Genomic DNA, 21,334 nt, shown 5'->3' with positions numbered 1-21,334 from the left:
ATCAAAGCTGGGATATGTTGTTTTAGGGTATGCTATGCATGTATTTGTTCTGTCATTCTCATGTGCGCTAATCCGTTCTACCTTCTGACTGGTAGATCCGCTGCAAGGACAATCTCCCTTCTATTCTGTTCGATTGTGCCGCATCTGAATTCTTGTATTTTCAGGCTTAAAGCTCTTCTTTGATTTTTCTAGCTTTATCTTGAACGGCATCAGCGAATGAGTCAACACCGTCTTTAGCTTGTTGAGGAACTTGTTTGGCAGCATCAACAACTTGTTCATATACATCTTCAGCGACATCAGCTGCTTCAGCTGCTTTTTGAACAGCAAATGAAGACAAGATGTTGGCTTTGATTTTAAGTTCGTCAAGTTTGGTTGGGGCCAATGAAGGTGATGCAAGTAATCCAGCAATTCTATCGTTGAGTTTACGGTTATCAGCTCAACTTCTTGAGGTGCTATATAGAGATACCCAATGTATACGCTTACCTAGCTTGTTCTTTGTTCAACCATCCTTCACCCTTTTCGATAACTCTTTCCATAGCTCGAACATAATATTCAGCAGAAGTAGTTGTCTTGTTGTCGGATCCGGTTAAGGTGGCGAGGTATTCTCTTGCTTTACCGAGAACATCAGGTCTTTCAGGTAGTGAAGCTGTGAAGAAGCTGGAAGCAAGTGTATCAAGTGTCAAGACTTTACCAGCGGTCTCGGAGAGAAGACCGGAAATGGATCGATGGGTACCACAGTGTTCGTTGAGAAACTGTTAAGCGTAAAACAACCAGATCAGCTCGCTCATCAGGTGCATGTGAGCCATAGAGCCTAGAAAAGGCACAACATGTTGAAGTGTCGATACTTACTTGGATGAATTGATCTTCGGATCTACCGGTTTGGTAGGCGATAGGTTCTTTAGATCCTTTAGGGAAGAATTTGATTGTTGGGAAAGATCTAACGTCGTATTTAGCAGCAACGGGCTTGTTTGGAGCAGCATCGGCGTCCATTTGGGCAACAACACAATCAGATTCAGATTGGAAAGCTTTGGCAACTTTTTCATAAGCTGGCTTCATGTTTTTACAATGACCACACTATATGATGTGTTGATGTCAGCATAAAATAGTACCGAGCAAGATGGGGTCAAGCGAACTTACCCAAGGAGCAGTGAAAGCCACTAAAACATTCTTGTTATCATCTAAAGCGATCTCATCAAAATTACCAGCGTCAAGTTGAACAGCCATAGGAGGAGGAGGAGGCTTGATCTTTGACTTGACACCTGATTTCTCAGCGACACTGTGTGAAATTTGTGACATTTCAGTAAATCACAATATAATGCCCACAAAGATTTATTCACTCACAACCCAGCTAAAGCTTCGAGGTCTCTTCCGGAAGTGTAATCTACTGGTTCGAGAGAACCTTTAGGGAACCATTTAAGAGCTTTGTAGAACGACTAATCAGCACAACATTCTTTAGATCACCTTCAATACGGGCATGGACTTACTTGGAAAACCAGTTACACCGTATTTGGAACCAAGATCACGTCCAACACCATCGGCATCTGTCTTTGCGATGACGACTTTGTCCTATCAAAGCGTATTCGAGCGGTATGAGTGTTGGATATCTTTAAGCGATTTCTAGCCAATTTGGTGAACTTACAGAAGGGAAAGCATCGGCAAGTTGTTCATATACAGGAGCAACTATATTACCAAATCAGTATGTGAAGATTCAGATGTGACAAGGGATAGCTTACGGTTCTTGCAGTGACCACACCATCTTTGTTGGCAAAATCCGATTGATCAGTAAGAAATCGCTTTGCCGCTTGAAAAGAATAACTTACGGAGCGTAGCTATAGGAAAGAGGGATTATTAATCAGTCGCTCATAGACAAGGAAGTACAGCAGAAACAAGCTCACAATTCAACTAAAGCAGGTTTATCACCACCTACATACTGAAATTCGAAAATCAATATCAGCTTGTTTGCTTAGCAATCGGCGAAATTTACCGAAGAATTCAAAAGGATACTTACTTGTTCGAAATTCTTGGTATCTAAATCAATGACATTACTCGCTCCTACAAGAGCAGCGAAAGCGAACGCAGCAAATGAGATTGCGAACTTCATCTTGGATTTACGCGAGGATGATCTTGATGATTCGCAGAAGTTTGAGAAACAAGATGTACAAATATCGAGAGTATCCTGCAGATGATATTAGTTTGTGTGTCATCATGATAACGGTTATGGTTCCAGCTCCACGTCACAACTTTACATAAGCAAGATCTCGAAATAACGTGGCAGCGAACTTGATACCAGTAGTAGCGCTAGCTAGTCAAGCAGAATGGAATTTTAAGTATAAATTTGTCAATCTAGCATCATACTTTTATTTCACAATGCGGCGAAACATATTGAACGCAGCGTCAGAATCCTTTCATCTATTTCAGCTCGTTACAGCTCTCAGGATCCTTTCACAGCTGGAAGTAAAGGAGGTAGGTCTTCGCTATGACCCTATCGACAGCCAGCAGTCCGCTTTCAATGAAATTCAGAGGTACATATGAGACCAGCACTCTGACCTATAAGATTGATTTCCCGAAGTTATTTTGCCAACTATCAATAATCTCTCATCTCATCCCACTATAATCCTTCATTCTATCACAACACCGCACGACGATCAGACAGATAGATAACCCTGCATCAAAGCAGCTCATTTTGACTAATCGATCACAGCCCACAGCTAATCTACTTACTCATCACGATTTTCCATCTAACTCTGCCTAATTACTTACTCTAACCTCATCAATCAAGATGGGTGCTCCAGATAGAACAGTCGGTCTTCCATATCATCTTGGTTATCCACTATTATCCGCTGTGCTATTAGCTATAGCAGCCTTTTCAAGTGCGAATTCGGTCTGGTATGTTTCGGTCAGTACACATTCACAAGTGGTAAGTCCAGCAAGGTTAACTATTCTCATATTTGTACCTCATTTGGAAGAAAGCAAGCTGTCCTAATGCTCGTCGTCTATACAGATCCGATTCGGATCCCAAAATTACTGTGGATATAACGTATCGAATTTAGTTATAACCGGTAAACTAGGCTGTATTTTTAGAGGATTTCAATATCAGATACCATCTGGATACTTTGGGTTTCCTGTACCAGATGATATTAATCTCAACTTGGGTAAAGTCGCTGTTACTAGTGTTGTGGGTGCGTGATATGACATTCTGATCTGCAACATAGGGACCTGCTGTCTTGACACGAGGGGAATAAACGTTGATCAGCGTAATATCGATATTATAGCTTTCGCTTTGGTCTTGATTACAGGAGCGCATCATGCTTATACGATTAGATACTCATTTAGAAAGAGTCCCGAGCCGAATAACGATAAGTTGTACGCCTTAGCTATGATTCACTTTATCTCTGTCACAGTTTGTTTCTGGTAAGTGGACTGGTATACGCATTTGGATCTCTAGAGCGAACAGCTTACTTAAATTCTGCTGTTCTTGCTCTCAGTTTCACTTGGATAGGATTTATAGCTCAAGCAGCCATAATCGGACATGCAGTATCGAAATCCAACAACATCGTATCGGACGATGAAGATGATAGTGCAATAGCTATTTATTGGGGTCAAAGCGTTTGGTTGGTTTTGGCTAGTGCTGTCATCCATTTTGGCTGGGGTTATGAAGCCGTAAGATGGAGAGTTGCCCTTTTGAAGTAGGTAGGATAAGTGACAGCAAGACTTGACATAGCCAGATAGATCCTGCAAGTGATAACTCATAAACGCTGTGTCTAGTAATGTATCTTACAGTGGAAGGGATCGTGATGTACACGCATGAGAAGGTCCTTTGTTGAAATATCAGACGCTAAGAAATGTGTTTATTTTGGTACATGGATATATATAAGAGTGAAAAGAGTGAGTGTTATATAGACACGGGGGCGGTCAATTACATGTATGTATATAGATATATATATCAAATTATGATAATTGAACACCCCTTATTTGATTACAAAAATATGTGTATGGTGGACAAAAATAGTCGTAGAATGTTGAAAAATGCAAGAAAATTTAATTGAATAAATATGTATATACCAGACAAATAAATGCAGGCCAAAAAGTGGGTACTAGAGATATTGTTCAGCCAAATATGTGTATGTTATACAAATGCAGGCAGAAATATGGGTATGGGAGAAAATGATGAACAGATATGTATATGATAGATATGTAAATGGACAAATAGTGGATACGGGAGATATTTTCAGATAAATATGTATATATCAGATATGTCAATGGACAAAATGGTGGACATTGGACAATATCTTTGAACAAATATGCACATACCGGGAAGATAATGGACAAAATAGTGGACACTGGAGGAAATGTCCAGCAAAATATGCGTTTTCTGCATGTACGGTGGACAAATCGGTGGACACTGGTCAAAATTTAAGACAAATAAGTAAATTACCAGGGATTCAATGGACAAAATCGGTGGACACTAGAGGAAATTTCCAGTAAAATCTGTATTTTTCCAGATATCTGGTGGACAAAATAGCGAATACCGGACAAACTTTCCAAGGAAATTTCCATTAAAACCGTGGAAATATGATGAGAATGTCTAAATGATTGCATGGATAATCAAGAAAAAACGGGTGCATAAAACGAGATATAGGGGTGATTTCCAAATAATCAGACAAGATATTCACGAAATGTAAGTGATTGGAACATCTGAAGGCAAAGTGAACAAAAAGGTTGAATTAGATATTTCACTCATAAAAAATGGCCGAATTAGATATTCGCGCATTAAAAATGGTTGATTAAGATGTTTTGACCTATGTTATGAGCGCATTTTACGGATGTAGGGCAGAAAATGGTTGAATAAGATATTTAGTCAAGAAAAATGGCAGAATTAGATTTTTTGCGGAGAATTATGGGTACATATTCGATCAAAGGCCAGAAAACGGTCAATTTAGATATCTTGGACCTGGAGTTGGTGATAGCCTAGCGGACTCATGCAAATAAAGGGTAGAAATCCTTAACATACTGATTCGAGCAGACGATGAAACCGGACTGAGCAAAATCAGACGTAAAACAAGCGAGACGCGCGAAATCAGAAGAAATACGAGCGAATTAGCTAAAAACGGACCCAAACATAGATCTTTGACCGGAGTGAGCAGCAACTACGAGCAAGTACGTAGAATCGTAGTGCGGTTAGCATAAATCGCACTCAAGTACGTGAAAATCGTATAGCAGCTGAATCAAGTACGCAGAAATCGTGAATCCCTTATCTCGGTACATTATATTCGTGTAATCATATGAATAGCTACATGCAATCCCTCTAAGTACGTAGATTCATGGTCAAGTTGCAACTAAGTACGTATAATTGTCGGGTGATGCCTCTAAGTACGTAGTTTAAGAGGTTTCGATGTGCTAAACCCGTTAATTGTGCTGCGAGACACGCCAAACCCATAAAATGCATCGAATTGAAGTGTACGAAGACACTTTGGGACCACTGCTTTGCGATTTACCGGGTAATAAAACACATTTCGTGTCACACGGTCACAAATGAAAGAAAAAATCGTTAAATTGTGGTCAAGGTGACAGAGATTAAGCGAAAATGTCAAAAACGTGACAGGTTTTACTATAAAGTATGACTGCTGTACAAGAAACCGTAACTCGTCGTCTTTTTGACCCCCTAACCCCCTAAAACCCCCAGCCATTGAAAGGTATTTTGCAGGTATACAATGATTTTGTGACAGTACCATATGGTATGCATAGTATACCTATAGATATCCAGGCATTAATCATAAAATTCAGACATGATACCTGACAGTAACATGATAATCCACTAGATTTCTAGGGATATTTAGACATTCAGCATGAATATGAATCATAAGGCATGGTTATAAACCGTAAGGTATGGGTTGTGAGTCACCAACCATGATTAAAAGTTACAAAGTATGGTTGTGATTCATAAAGTAAATTATCCTACGGTTATGACTTACAAAGTGACATGTCCAGCGATTCTCCGGACAAACCAGCCGTTATAGCAAGCAGAATGAATGAATTTAACGATTTTTAGTGATTTCTAGTGATTTTTAGCAATTTATCGACGTAAATAGGAGAATATTCAGGTAAACTGGGTATCTCGCGCGGTAATTGACAGTTCTCAGCTGAAAAAGTTAGAAACCTGGACGGACGGGCGAGAAAAATTCATATTTCATGCTAAAAATCGAGATACACACGCGGAAAATCGAGATGACAGATAAAAGTCTGGACAAGCTGAAGGGTACGCAAAGGAATTGATCAAAATCGAGCAACTTCAGGCGTCGTCAGGTTAAATTCATACGGAAATCGAACAAGCTGCCAGTATATCGAGCAGTATAAGGGAGATCAGACACCATTTCGAGCAATACCGAGTGGGTGGACAGTATTTTTGTGAATGAGAGACAGGAAGTAGACAGGATTTCGAGCAATAAGTAGATAAGTTGTTGAACAGGTAGATAAAGCTTTCGAACAAGTAGACAGAATGCTGAGCAGGTAGACTGAGCAAGTAGACAATTTCCACCTAAAAGCCAGCAAAGTAGACAGACAATATATCGAGCAAGAGGACGTAGACAAAATGTAGCCCATGAGAATTCGATGCCGAACATGAAATGCTAGTTACACTTTAGATGCTCATGCTTGTCTATGTACTGTAAATTTTGTCTAAGAGGATAATCATGAAATCAGTCTACGATATGCATGTAATCGCATGAATCCTGTAATCTGAAAATGTAGACCGACTTGGTGCTTCGTAAATCTAGACGAACCAATTCACAAACTAAGGTAATCTTCGATATATATATGTTGTTGATCCCATTTTATCGAATTTGTCTCCGGATATGGGATTCCTATCGTCTCATCTCCGTTAAGGAACCAGACTTCGACATTTGATGTACAGCTCCTTCCCAAAAACAATGCCGATCAGTCAATCAATCATCTTTGTTTACAATCAATATAAATTACCTTCTTGTTCCTATTACAACAGATACTTCAATACGTCTTTAAAATCAAAGATTACTTCACACAGAAGGGATTAATTTGAGGTAAGCCATTTACCGAAACAAGCTATCCTTTGAGGGTATCTCGTCAACGATTTTCATAAACGCAAATACCCTCCTTTGAACGATCATGATATCACATACTCACGGACCCTGTTTATCTTTAGTAGATGTCCGAGTATAATCTAGATTTCAGAACGAGACCTTCTCTATGTCAATTCTTTTGATCACTTGATGACGAGATACACGTTTACGGTGATAGTTTATAACAGCGTTGGCAACATTTCTTACATGTTCCGAGAGGTATCAACACACTTCAGATACATGCTCAGGGGTTGTAAACAAAATACTATTTACCTTGACAGTATAATGCAACAACTCCGAAAGACCGGGATAGAACAACAAATATAGGGTATCACTTTCACACAAGGACAAACTATTCATCATTGTCAAAGGACGGCTTACGAAACACAATGATCTTACAACTTTGATCACAACAGATTTGAATTACCTGAGAAACAAGTTTTAGGATACAAAAGGAATGATATTATTTAGGATTACAGGATCCACTATTGTATGTCCTGACTGATGGTTCCCTCCCCCACTTCTACCTTCCATCATTGTTTATTCGTTTATTTCATGATCAAGCTCGCTTATCGTTGTTATTTAGGCGAATTACTCTTTTCCGTCGAGGAATGAGATATGCCAAGGTGCTGATTCTCCAAGCGTCATCCGTTAATATGTAGCAACACGATCTCACTCATTTCTACAATACTCTTACAGCAGAGAACACGTTAGTAAGGAAGGGATTTGACAATCTTTGAACCATAAAACGTTTGTGAAGGGCGCTGTCGAACCCAAAAGATAATCAATCAAATGAAACTGCGGATCTACATGAGACATAAGCAGTATTGATGGCCGATCCATCAATCGATTACTGGAATCATCAACGACAACTCCAAATATCTTGATGTCGTAATGAAGGTTAAATCCCAGTCATCCTACATCAATGCAAATCACAATAGAAGAATACACTGCCCCACTTTACTGGATTAATGCTAATCCTGGAAAGGAGGTGAGAACAAATACCTTTCTTTGATGGTAAACATGATTTTGATCGAATAATGATTGAGTGATGATGAATGATGGTGTGTATACAATAAGACAGTGAGAAAGTTGAATGATGCGGCGGAAGAATTGCTGGGTGTTTTAGTTGCTGGTCAAGAAGGAATCAAAGGTAAAAAATGATCAACGGGGCGAGACTCTTCTACAGGATTTTTGATGGATCACGTATCATGCACGATACATAATCACAAAAGATAGGATATTTCACATACTTCCAGCATTTACTGAGTTCAGGTGATATCATCTGGTCTGGCAATTTAGAAAGTCGTTCATTCGCTTCTTCTTCTTCACTTTCTTCTTTTTTCCTACTCTTAACATTTTACTTATTCTCCTTTTGGTTAGCTGAAGACATGCTTGTACAATCGGAAACACCTCGGCTTTTTTGATCGTCTTAGCACCTTATCTCAGGGGTTTCATATCAGCAAGGTGAGTATCGGAGTTTTCCTGTAACACATTCCATTCTGTATGTCCAACCTCTTCTCCTTCATGGCCTTTGCGTTGATCTTGTCGCTCTTGTCATCGTCAGAACGAGGGTTAATATCATCATAAACGAGTGTTCCGTGCTGATCAAATATCTCAATCTGCTATATATCCCTTAAACTATTCATCTACAAAATAATGACGGCCTACCTTTCCGACAATGACTTCTTTACTTCAATGTATTTGCATCATCAACAACGATTTTTGGGCTACGCTCAACCAATTGCGTTGGCAACATGGATTCATACACAACTGTATTATGTATCTTCGCATCATCCCTCGTGATCACCTGACTATTCGCTCAAACATGGTGTTACATCCCTAAGCGTGGGACATCGGTACTTCTTGTCAAAAAGGAAATTATTGATTTTCTACTTCTGCAAACCTGTGAGTATCAATGCATTGCGTTGTACATTTTGATTTAATTCATACAATCCCCCTTAAAACAGTATATTGAGGCTTAAAGTAATTAAACATAATCTCTGCCCAAGCGAATGGAAGGAGAAATATGAAAAGGATGCTGAACTGTCGCACTTGTTTTCCTTAGGGCATGCAGAACAGCACGAGTACATGCTGCGACTTCTTGGTTCTTGCGTCTAGAACATAATACTTCATTTGCAACATCTATCCGGACGACCGGATCACCCACATCGGGCCCAACTATAAAATCTGTTTCTTCATCGTCATATACTCAACATCTTTTCATGTTCATCTTGCTTTCTTGAAGCTCCTACTTATCGCTTGTATACCTAATGCTTTCATTCTGGCAATCTCGACAATTCACATAATAATCTCAAAATACCCTGATTCAACCGGTTCAGATTGTAAGCGGTCTCTTCAGCACTTGCAATTATCACAAACAATCGGCAGATACAAAGCAATCAGCCAATAACTCCCACCTCAACACCAATCGCCTCGAAGCACACTATGCCGCGAATCTCACAGGATGGCCGACAGCCCACAGCGACACAAGCATCACCCAATACAACTTTAGATCTCAGTTTATCTTGTCTTGCTGACACCGCTTTGGCTAATGCCAAAACTCCAAACACTTCTCCTCAGCATGAAAAAGCGATTACACTCCCTCCAATTTCCACACTCATTTCTCCCATCAGCTCAAAACCAAACGAAGGATACTTTCTGCCCTCTTCAGGGTCTACTCCAGTCTCCACGCTTGCTTCTGCAAAAACATATTCACCTGAATCGGCGTTTCTGACCGATCAACCCGCAATCAACGTTAACAGGTGGTCTGCCTCGCTTTCAAGAGGCATATCAAGTACACACACGACTAATACACCCCCTTTCATCGCTCGACGACCATCAATAAAGGAGAAGCAAAAGCAGGCAAGTTCAAATCTGATAATACGAGAATATCGCTAACTTCCAGGAATAGTTTCACGACCCATCTATTGCTACCTCTTCTTCCGGCTCCGTTCAGCTTGAGTACAATGTTCGACAGTATACGCGAACCTCAAATCCTGACATGTCGCCAATCAATCGGTCTCGTGTAAATACATCTATACCTACACGCACTCAGCCATCTCGCTCATCCAAGTCCAAACTTCCTCATCCACTTCAAGGTCTCACATTAGATAAGACTTATCCTCAAAGAAAAGTGGAAGATTGGCATAATGATGCCCAAAACCTGCTTCGACCACCAACATGTAGACCCGAGCAAAATGAATCAACCAGTACACCTTGTTTGGATCCTCATACTGCCGCTCGAATCTCTAATAACGTTCTAGCTGGTGGCGCCATCTCTAGCTCAAGTGAGAGGAAAATACATCCACCTGCTGATCCATGGAATACTTATTCTCTACCACAAATGCATAAAGATCTACCTTATCTCCCACAACCTCAGCCTCCATCTGTGTACCCATGTCCCAACCTCCGAAGACATCAATCCTCATCGTCAGTTGTAGCACCAAAATACGACAATGTAGGCAACCAAAACCTTCCACAAACTAGATCTTATACTTTCGTACCCGAAAATCCTGAACTTTTCAGTCGTACTAAGAGCAGGAATACCAATCATGCCTTAGCTCCAATAGAAGCTGCCCTTATGCAACGCAGTCACACAACATATCCATATATCATGGGTATGAGAGGAAGATACAATAAAACAATCAGCGAGCCAAATACCCCCAAACGGAACAAAGATAATGTCATAGGTTTCAAAAGCAGAACCAGTCTACCTACTCCAGTTACAGTAACCTCGCCAAATCACTTAGGAGTAGAAGCTGGTGATGTAAATACAGAACCTCTTGGCAAAGGACCTGCTTATCAATCAGAGGTGTTGTATTTGCCCCAAGTGCAGATCTCCACACCACCACTCCCACGAACAACCACCATTCAGCAACCAGCTTCACACATCGATACGATCAACGGACCATCACCTCGTGATGTGGTTTCGGCCGATGATGTCACACGTACAACTCCTTCCCATCATTCATCTTCTTCTGATGATCAACCACAAACACCCCAGCGATCTTTTGCAACGGAAGAACCTGATCTTGAATCATGTTATTCACCAAACTCCGATTCTGAGTTTGAGCCCGCTTCTGATAGCGATAGCAAGCAAGAAACTGGTAATGACAAAAATTTTCCTACTGAGAATGATCAAGAAGATGGAGGAGAGAATGAGGAGATGGAAATAGAATACAATTTGCAAAACAATCGAAATCGACGAAATCAAACTGTATCTTCCGTAATTTCTTCAACAACTAGTTTAAGAGCTAGATCAAGTTCTCCTTCTTCTCAGGATACCGAAATGATCAAACAAGAACCTTCTTCCCCTACTGGATCTAGTCCTTCTCATAGTGATCCATTCTCGAAGAAATTACGAACTAGAAATTCCAGAAGAACGATTGATAGAACAACCAAATCAAATGCAAACAATGGGGAGTCGGGTCAAAGAAGGAATGGTGAGAGAAGAAGAGAACAAAATGCTGTCGCTCAAAAGAAATTTAGATGGAAAAAGAAACAAATAGCTGCACAGGTGAGTCCATTTCAAATGTGCTGATTAATCAGAACGCATCGAAGCTGATTATTTGTTTGTTTGTTTTGTAGATGGAAGCGGATCTTGAATCAGCTACCGCTTTGGCATCTTCACTTAAAAAGGAGGTAGCTGAAAAAGATCATTTGGTGAACAAGTTGAAAGGTGAAGTTGGTAATTTGAAAAGAAAGTTGAAAAATATGGAAGAATAGCTCAAACTATTTGATGACAAGTTGGAATGCGAACTGAATTGAGGTATATTGGGAGCTGAGATTGATGATACGGACGATTATCGAGATAGGCGTAACGATGATCATTATAAAGGTGACGAGAAGCCCTACTCGTATGGAGGTATTCAGGACACTTTGGGACAATGGTCGAGATAGTAACGATGGACGATTGAGAAGGGCTCCACAGAAGCAATGCAATATAATACAATAAATGGACAATATTTCTTGAATATAGAGAATATGATAATCGATTTATTCGTGATAATCACGAAGACATATAACTTGTGAAGTATAATATGTATACAGTATGAATCCCATAATATTCATTTGGAAGGTGCACAAATTGAGGTTCATACAAGAGTGTGTACTATTAGATCTATATTGGGTTGCAAGAGATAAAAACACTCTGAAACGGAAAAAAAGGGGTATGATACCTCACCTACCATACCCACCATTTTCCTTTATGATTGACTACGATTTTCGCAGAAAATGACGAAGGTCAAGCAGTTTCAGATCTCCTTCTTGTGCTGCTGCATTATTGTCGGATTTTGGATACTCACAATCACGATTACACTGATACAATGGAAAACGTCCAAGATGATCGGAAAAGATGAAAAATGAAAAGAGTATCATTTATACTTATTTCAATTACATACTTAAAAACCTTTTTATATCAATAATTACGGATAATGAACCGTAAATTGAGTTTCTTTGGAAAAATGCAATTTCAATAATTGATTTTCTTTTTGAATCGAACCCCTGATAAGTGCAATGAGGTTGATTTTCCACACAATTACGTTCGAGTTTCAAGGTTTTTGAAGGTTTCTAATATCGCATTCTCTTTGAATCACGATCATCATATCCACCTCCTGCACCACTCCCACCTCCATACCCACCACCACCACCTGAACCACCACCATATCCACCACCACCACCACCACTTCCTGAATCGTAATCTCTCTTGAATCCACCACCGTTACCATAACCACCACCACCGCCAGCACCACCACCAGGTGGTCCTTGTTGATAACCATTCTGCTGGAATCCACCACCGGGAGGTCCACTGTAATTTAATTAGCCATTTGTTAGACGACAGCAAGATCTGAAGAATGAAGAATGATATTTACCCATAACCGCCTCCTCCGCCACCTTGGAATCCACCACCACTTCCCACCCCACTAAAATTGGGTCTTCCTCCACCAAATCCACCACCACCACCTCCTCCCTGGAAACCACCTCTTCCACCACCAGGAGGTCCACCAGCACCACCTTGGAAACCACCTCTAAATCCGCCACCACCTCCTCCACCAAATCCTCCTCTACCACCACCGCCACCACCAAAGCCTCCTCTAGGTGGACCACCTCTAAATCCTCCTCCGCCACCTCTACCACCTCCGAATCCACCTCTGAAACCACCACCACCACCAAAAGATGGTACAATAAGAGGTGGAGCTTCTTTGGCTACTTCAACAGGTTTCGGTCTTCCACCTAAACCACCACCTAATCGTCGAGGTTTCCATCCTTTTACTGTACGTCCTCTTTCGACATCAACTAAGATCTTTTTGTGATGGATAGGTATACCTTCTGCATCTTTGTATGCGGCTATGTGTGGCGGAAACACAGACAAATTAGTCTTTCCTCCTGATCCAGATTAGGAGAATGAAAAGTTTGATGGTTGGGGCAGAGACGGCAATGATCCTTGTCAATGGTTGACATATATATTGAACTCACCTTTCATGTCTCTTTCCCTCTCATATACAATAAAAGCATAACTTTTACTTTTACCTTTTCTATCTTTTATTATTCTAATTTTTTCTATAGCACCATACATTTCAAATTCACGTCTAAGATCAACTTCTGTAGCTTTTTTCGACTATAGATTTCAAGTAAGTAACAACCTATGGTTAGCACACCTTACGGATTATCATAGAAGGATGACCTGAAAGCTAACCAGTCTAGATATGAATAATGTTTTATATGGATCACCTGTTGCATTTGGATCATCCTGAGGTTTATCTATATTCACAGGCGCAAAAGATGAAAGTAACGAGATTAGCAATTGCATTCCTTTATTTGAATCTCACTTGCGTCCTCAATTGGAATATTTCCCGACGTCAACGCTAAAAACTTACAGTTCTTTTCAGCATTTTTCTTGTATTCTTCCTGTTTCTTTTTCCTCAATTCTTGTCTCATTTTTACAGCTTCAGGTCCTATAATACCTTTTTCAGCTATTATATCTTTTTTTTGCTGTTTTTCTTTTCCTTTTTTCGTTGTTGTTGTTGTTGCTGTGTTTGTGTTATCCTTTAATTCACCATCTTCTTCCATGGTATTACCATTTGATGATTTACTTGTTTCACCTTTTACTTCAATTTTGACATCTTCAGTTTTGGTTGTTGCTTCTTGTTCCCCATCAATTATACCTTGTCTAATTTCTTCTTCATCAGCTTCTTCTTTTAATCTATGAAACAATTCTGCTACACCTGTTAATTTATTTGGACCTCTAATTCTTTCATCTTTACTTAATGGTTTTAAAAATGGTGGTTGTGGTCTAGGTGCGAATAACCTTAATAAATTTGGTGGTAGTAAGTGTGACATCTTGAAGGAAAGTTGAAGCCTTTGTTGAACGGAAAGGTGATATGTAGATTTGCCCTCAAAAGGGTCAAAATGTTACTTCAAAAACAAGCCGGATTACTATGAAAGCGTTTTCAAGCTTTTCTTTGTATACAGAATCGACAACCTTGCTGAGTACCTTGCTTTTAAGTTATTCAATACCGGATATCATTCAAGCAACCTCAATTAACATTCTTCATTCTTCATTTCGTTAAATCATTCGCAGCTTCATCCTTAATCTTATCCAGGCTACAGCCAACGTCTCAAGCTGATTTCTGATATCACCGCGGTAATACAGGGAGGTGGCACAAAGGGGGGGTGGGGGGTGATTCAGAGTTACGTAAAGTGGTCGGTCGAGACTCTATTTATAGCTTGCATGCAGCCGAGATTCGTCAGCTTCTGAAGCATATCTGCTATCTTATCAGTCACGTTTATCATCATTATAGCTATGGCAGTCGTATGGCTTTCGGCATGAGAACAAGATGGGTTTCAGCCGAGAAGGCCTCCTTTACTCGCACGCTTATCAGCTATTTGTATATATAAGAAGCCGACTTATTCAATAATACTTCGTGTCTTCTTACTAAACTATATCAAACTTTCAACGAACTACAAGCAGCTAACATCTATATCGCTGATAAATTCACTGACTTGACCTCAATTCTAGTTTCGATCGTTAAACATTTCAACTTCACAAATCTAGTTGTAATCCTACATCCAAGATGTCATTCTCAACTTCATCGCCTGAACCCATAGTGATAATAGGAGCTGGACCATCCGGATTATTACTTGCTAAATACCTTGAACAGAATGAAATACCCGTTGTGGTGTATGAAGGTGATCCTTCTCCTGATTACAGACCACAAGGTGGTAGTTTAGATCTACATGAAGAAACTGGTTTATTAGCTTTAAAGGAAACCAACCTTTTAGAAGATGCTCAGAAATTAATGAGATCAGAAGGTGAAGCTATGAAAGTCGTTGATAAAACTGGTAAAATTTGGTTAGATGAGAATGAATCTAAAGATGTAAAGGAGATTAAGATTGGTGAATTGGCTGGTAGACCTGAGATTGATAGGTGAGTGTCACTTCTCAAAACGTTACTGGTCATGTCATTGACACATACAGATATGGGCTTCTCTATTCTTATCTGTTGAATATTGACTGCAATATTTATTTGTATTTAGAACCGATTTACGAAACCTACTTATACAATCAATAAAACCAACAACTATAAAATGGGATCACAAAATCAAATCAATCAAAGCTATCAACAATTCCTTATACGAGATTACATTTGAGAATAAACCTAATATCAAAACACCATATTTAATTGGAGCAGATGGAACATTTTCTTTAGTTAGATCATCTTTATTACATGATATAAAACCAAATTATTCTGGTTGTTCAATGTATGAATTAGAAATAACATCTACATCAAATTTGACAAAAGAATTAGAAGATTATATAGGTAAAGGTTCATTAATTATCTTGGATGAAAAAAAAGCTTTTATGGTTCAAATGAATTCTAATAAAAAAGCTAAAATTTATTTAGCTTTAAATTGTTCAAGAGAATTTCAAAATGATAATCCTTTACCTATATCAAATAAAAAAGAATGGTTATATAATAAATTCTTCGGTGATGATTGGCTACCGCAAGTTAAACAACTTATCATGGCTTCAGAAGAAAATGATATAAAACAAAGAAAAATTTATCAATTTGATCCTAACTTATCTTGGAAAACCGATAAAACTGGTGTGACTGTTATAGGTGAGCAGCTTGACGTTAAATACCAGATTCTATCCTTTTGAGAACACAAATTCGAACTAGATATGGGAAAGCTAATTGTTCTCATCTCATAATAAAGGCGACAGCGCTCATCAGATGAGTCCTTTTGCAGGAGAGGGTGTGAACCAAGGTTAGCCCTTCGTGCTTTATGTATACGATAATTGAAGCTGATAGGTTTATGGAATCTGATCTTCCCGACGATAGCTTTAGCAGATGCATTATTACTTGGACAAACATTAGTACCATTATTCATTACTACGCAATCTTCATTGCCCTCTTCTGGCAATTCATCTTTACCACCTTTCCCATTATCTTTTTTACCAATTTCATCAAATACAACATACACAACTTCCAAAATATTGGTCACTCCATCTTCGGACGGATTGTATAAAGCTTTAAGAGGATATGAAAAGAAAATGATGAAGAGAGCTAAACCTGAAATGAAAGGCTCAATGGAAAATATGGATATGTTCTTTGGTGACCAAGCTGCAAAGAAATTATCTGAGTTTATGAATTTTCACGCAGGTGGCGGTATATCACCAACGTTAGTTATGGGTTTCAAGATGTTGACTGGGTGGTAAGATGAAAGGGATGGGTAATTCTACTATAGATATTGTGGCGTTTAGAAGATTAAACGGGTGATTCGTATCATATGTAATTCTCCTCCTCGAAATGGACAATTTTTACCGCATTTCACTTATGTAAAAAAACAAACAATATGTATTCTTATATACCCATAAAATGTGTAGCGTATGAAGCATTCTGGTCATCTCGGATTTCGTTTTGGGTATTACCCTCAGATAGCCCGAAGATCTCGCCTAATGCTTCTGATCATACAAAGAAATAGTACAAACAATAATAAACCCATTCACCAGGTTGACTAATATTGTTTTACATTTTCTGATCGCGCATGTAATATCGTCTATTTCCTCCTTTGACAATATGTACATACAGGTTTTGATAAATTGTGACGTAGGTGGTTGTATAAACAAATATTCCCACATTTTCCTCATACGTCTAACATTTTCATCCAGATACACGGAATGATCAATTTTTACCATTCCGTGGAATAACTAACCAAGTACATGATCAAGCTCAAGATCACAAGGAGCTGATAACAAAAGTAGAGTAACATACGGTCCCCTTCATTTCGGGCTGCTCTAAATACAGTATTCTACAGCAGATGATCCGTCTGAGCCACAAAAAGGAATGACATAGGAGGTTCAGCAATTCTATACGCCATAAAGTCTTGTCAATGGGTTAAATTTCTGGTCTGATCATGCAGCTGTATGTACGAAGTCTAGAATTCTTAGACTCAGTCAGAATCCGAGACAAACTAACCAACTCAAATCAATTCCCGTTAGATAATTATTACCTTGTTTGTTTTGATGTCCTTTCAGATCGGTCAATTCAAGCGAGTGATTGAGAATGTCAGTGGATTGTTGACATATTTTGGTTGATTCAGGAAAAGGAAAATAAAATCGATCAACAACAAAAGAAGTAAAACCTGAAAAAGCTTGCCCCGGATGCTCGAGCCGTACATCGTTCCTCGATTTTTGGTATCATCCCTGAAATATATATTTGTTTGATTGACCTGTCCATTGAATCACTCGTAAAAGAAAAAACACCGGAGTTTTACGCGACTTTCTTTCTGTTCTGTTTACCTCCCCCACATCCTTTCCTCTTTTTGCTCATGTTCTTCTTGCTTTTGATCCATGATTCATTCACGATGATTCACCAAAGCCACCCATCACAAAGCTACAACCTATTGTCCTTATGAATGAGTTACATCAAATAATATACATGTTTAGTCACTTTCTCTTTTTCCTTGTTTCCTTGTGGGGTTATGCTTTTGTTTTGATTCCTTCCGTAAGATACGGCATTACTCGCGCTATATGAGCACTGAAAACATTATGTTATTAATTATATAGCAAAACAACCAAACACATCAGTTAGACGAAGACATCAACTCCAATTCAATATCAGTTATTGCAGGCTTTAGTGCTTCTGCAATTTTGACTGCCTACTGTAATATGGCTCAACAAGCCTTCCTTCTTTTAGCATTCTGAACAACTGATCATGAGACCTTGCATTCTCTTTTTTCGATGATTGATTCCAGTCATTCGACCCAATCTCCCCAACCTTTACATTCCCGCTAACATCTTATCCTTCATTCCAATCATTCTTACTTATTCTTTCCAACTATCCAGCCACTCATACTTGACACTTTTCAGTATTCATTTTCTCTTTCATTTCATCGTTTTCATCTTCTTCAAAATTCCCGTTTCAACCCGATTCTTTCACTATACTATTACAACGATATTATTCATAATCATACGCATCGTTCAACACGCTCATTAAACTCATCAACCCATAACGACAATACTACTACGGTACGGATATCCCCAGCGACCTTGTGCATCACCTATCACCTGACCATTATATATCGATACACACAAGATCCATTCACACGACCAGTCTAGTTGAAGGTCAAATTTCAATAACGCCTAGACCTTGAAAACTTTCTTCAGATTATAACATCGGACATTGACCTCTTGAAAATCTCTTGGCTTTTGGTCCCCCACTCTCAATTCTAGATCAACATCAATCGAAAGGATAGTTAGAAGCACCGTGCATTTATAGTATAAAAGACGCACAGACCTATTTATAAAAAGCCATCTTTTACCCCTCATTTTTGTTCCTCTTTTCCCCGTTCTCCCTCTTGGTTCCTCTTTTCTCGGAAAACTGTCCTTCCTACATTAACGACAACCCTCTCGATAATCTCAATAACAACAATAATAAACAAGAGGATATGTTGCTATAGGATCAACAAATCTTCTTAATATCATTATAATATCATCAAACATATTCACACTCATTTAACAGCTCACATTCTTTTGGAATAACAAATAACATTTTTATAACTATTACACCACCCCACGTACCTGATCAACAAACCCTTATACACCCTTCACCTCATTCTCAAATAGAACGATGTTACAGTATACAACCCTCTTATCGATAATAACGCTGCTGGCGTTCTCCAATCTCACCAGTGCTGCCAATGCAGATCAATGGAAAGGAAAATCAATCTACCAGTAAGTCGACAAAGCAAACCGAATACTTGCTATGTATAGTGGTAGGATTTAGAAAGAACAAGGCTGACTACTGTTTTGCCAACTATATAGGTTGTTCACGGATAGATTTGCTCCTCCTTCAGCTACCGCACCAGCAAGAACATCACCCTTACCTGAGACATGTGACCCTATACAGCAGACGTGAGTGAGCGAGAACAACTGCTTGTCGTCTAAGATATCGGGAGGAATAACGCTGATGTATCATATACAGATGGTGTGGTGGAACATGGCTTTCTATCATAGATAAATTAGATTACATCCAGGGGATGGGTTTCGATGCCATTTGGATATCACCGGTATCTCAAAATATCGACGTTTACACGCCTTACAACTACGCCTATCATGGTTACTGGGTGAATGACCCTTTAACGCTTAATCCTCGATTCGGTTCAGCAGATGACTTGAAAGCTTTATCCAACTCCTTACACGCTCGAGGAATGTATCTAATGGTCGATGTAGTCGTCAACAATGTACCAAGTCTCAATGTCAAGGATGCTATGAACCCTACTGCATTACAGGCGGATGGCTCAAGATGGACTGATCCATCTGATTTCCATCCTCAATGTTGGATCGATTACAACAACCAGACATCAGTCGAAAACTGTTGGTTAGGAGACGACAAAGTTGCTTTAATGGACGTCAACACTGAAAACCCAACAGTAGTATCAACATTAAACAGTTGGATTGGAAATTTAACTTCAACATACGGAATTGATGGGTTGAGAATTGATGCAGCTAAACATGTTCCAGGACCATTTTGGACAGACTTTTGTGCAGCATCAAAAGTATTTTGCATTGCTGAAGTATATGGATCAGATATAGGATTTGCTGCTAAATTTCAAACTGAAAAATGGATGGATTCTGTATTAGGATATCCATTATATTATGGAATTGTTAATGGATTTGGAACACCTTCAGGAAATATGTCAAATTTTGTTGAAATTGCTCAACAGGTATTAGCAAGTTTCCCTTCACCTGGATTATTAGGTAATTTTATTGAAAATCATGATTTACCTAGATGGAGAAATCAAACAACAGATCCACAATTAGCATATAATGCAATGGTTACACAATTTATGTTTGACGGTTTACCTGTTGTCTATTATGGTCAAGAACAAGATTTTTCACATGGTGCAGGTGATCCATATAATCGTGCTGCTTTATGGCCATCAAATTATGCAAATACAACAACATATCAACATATTAAAAAATTAAATGAAATTAGACATGCTGTAATTCAGAATAATACTCTATTTAATGGAAAAAATTTCTTGGATTCTCAAACCACCATTGTAGCTTCAACTAAAACTGATGTTGCTTTTAGAAAAGGTCCTTTACTTGCTGTTTTGACTAACGTAAGTTGATAATGCAGCTGTTTATTAGATTGTGCAAAAGAGCTTACCTAAACATACTTTCGCAGCGAGGAAGTCCTAACGTCCCACAAGCATTTGGTGTACCTACAAGTGGTTGGTCAGCTCAATCAGCAGTTATTGAGTAAGTTGGAAAAGAGGCCGTCGTTGGTATCGCTTGACTGACTTTGTCCTTCACTTAGCCTTCTTTCATGTAAGCAATACGCAGTTGGATCAGGAGGTGCTATTTCAGTTTCTTATGCCGCTTCCGGGTATGGTGGTATGCCTTATGTAAGTCAACTTCTGCTATTGATTCCTCGCTGTATGCTCATATCTATTCTTTATCTAGGTCTTCGTGTCCCAGACGGATGCTGCAGCTCTCAAGATTTGTGGAGATGTGGGAGTAGCAACCTATGTTTCTGCCAATCAAACGGCTAAATCATCCGCGGGTCCAGTAGTACCAATACAAGCTTCGAAAGAACTATTATCAGTACTAGCAGCTGGTGTAGTCGGATTAGCAATTGCCTTATCATTGGTATAAGCTCAAGCATACAGTATGGCGACTTTTCACATCATCATTATACCACAAATTAAACACTGAAGAAGGGCATATCC

At 39.1% G+C, this 21,334-nt stretch overlaps 6 protein-coding genes across 6 annotated transcripts; 4 read left to right on the top strand and 2 right to left on the bottom strand.

The window, feature by feature from the left end:
* Window positions 1–166: 166 nt before the first annotated feature.
* Window positions 167–2,101, bottom strand: L201_004426 (protein disulfide-isomerase domain; the record flags this gene model as incomplete). The annotated part of the gene is made up of 11 exons (XM_066220168.1): window positions 167–410; window positions 484–752; window positions 850–1,074; window positions 1,138–1,276; window positions 1,342–1,420; window positions 1,485–1,566; window positions 1,640–1,680; window positions 1,734–1,756; window positions 1,821–1,829; window positions 1,896–1,930; window positions 2,009–2,101. 11 exons carry the CDS (start codon window positions 2,099–2,101, stop codon window positions 167–169), a joined length of 1,239 nt encoding a protein of 412 aa, XP_066076265.1.
* A 678-nt stretch (window positions 2,102–2,779) lies between these two features.
* Window positions 2,780–3,690, top strand: L201_004425 (uncharacterized protein; the record flags this gene model as incomplete). The annotated part of the gene is made up of 4 exons (XM_066220167.1): window positions 2,780–2,917; window positions 3,002–3,179; window positions 3,273–3,411; window positions 3,486–3,690. 4 exons carry the CDS (start codon window positions 2,780–2,782, stop codon window positions 3,688–3,690), a joined length of 660 nt encoding a protein of 219 aa, XP_066076264.1.
* Window positions 3,691–10,098: 6,408 nt separating this feature from the next.
* Window positions 10,099–11,822, top strand: L201_004424 (uncharacterized protein; the record flags this gene model as incomplete). The annotated part of the gene is made up of 2 exons (XM_066220166.1): window positions 10,099–11,613; window positions 11,685–11,822. The coding sequence occupies 2 exons, from the start codon at window positions 10,099–10,101 to the stop codon at window positions 11,820–11,822; spliced, it is 1,653 nt and encodes a 550-aa protein (XP_066076263.1).
* An 843-nt stretch (window positions 11,823–12,665) lies between these two features.
* Window positions 12,666–14,435, bottom strand: L201_004423 (uncharacterized protein; the record flags this gene model as incomplete). Its single annotated transcript, XM_066220165.1, has 5 exons — window positions 12,666–12,903; window positions 12,968–13,442; window positions 13,572–13,713; window positions 13,792–13,856; window positions 13,973–14,435. The coding sequence occupies 5 exons, from the start codon at window positions 14,433–14,435 to the stop codon at window positions 12,666–12,668; spliced, it is 1,383 nt and encodes a 460-aa protein (XP_066076262.1).
* Window positions 14,436–15,169: 734 nt separating this feature from the next.
* Window positions 15,170–16,814, top strand: L201_004422 (uncharacterized protein; the record flags this gene model as incomplete). The annotated part of the gene is made up of 4 exons (XM_066220164.1): window positions 15,170–15,522; window positions 15,632–16,215; window positions 16,313–16,363; window positions 16,438–16,814. The coding sequence occupies 4 exons, from the start codon at window positions 15,170–15,172 to the stop codon at window positions 16,812–16,814; spliced, it is 1,365 nt and encodes a 454-aa protein (XP_066076261.1).
* Window positions 16,815–19,227: 2,413 nt separating this feature from the next.
* On the top strand, window positions 19,228–21,260 carry L201_004421 (uncharacterized protein; the record flags this gene model as incomplete). Its single annotated transcript, XM_066220163.1, has 6 exons — window positions 19,228–19,331; window positions 19,422–19,511; window positions 19,582–20,725; window positions 20,791–20,864; window positions 20,923–21,010; window positions 21,069–21,260. 6 exons carry the CDS (start codon window positions 19,228–19,230, stop codon window positions 21,258–21,260), a joined length of 1,692 nt encoding a protein of 563 aa, XP_066076260.1.
* Window positions 21,261–21,334: the final 74 nt, after the last annotated feature.

Source organism: Kwoniella dendrophila, chromosome 5 (genome assembly GCF_036810415.1).
Source record: "Kwoniella dendrophila CBS 6074 chromosome 5, complete sequence".
Taxonomy (NCBI): domain Eukaryota; kingdom Fungi; phylum Basidiomycota; class Tremellomycetes; order Tremellales; family Cryptococcaceae; genus Kwoniella; species Kwoniella dendrophila.
Note: the sequence above shows the minus strand (reverse complement) of the source record. Positions and strands in the feature narration are given on the sequence as shown.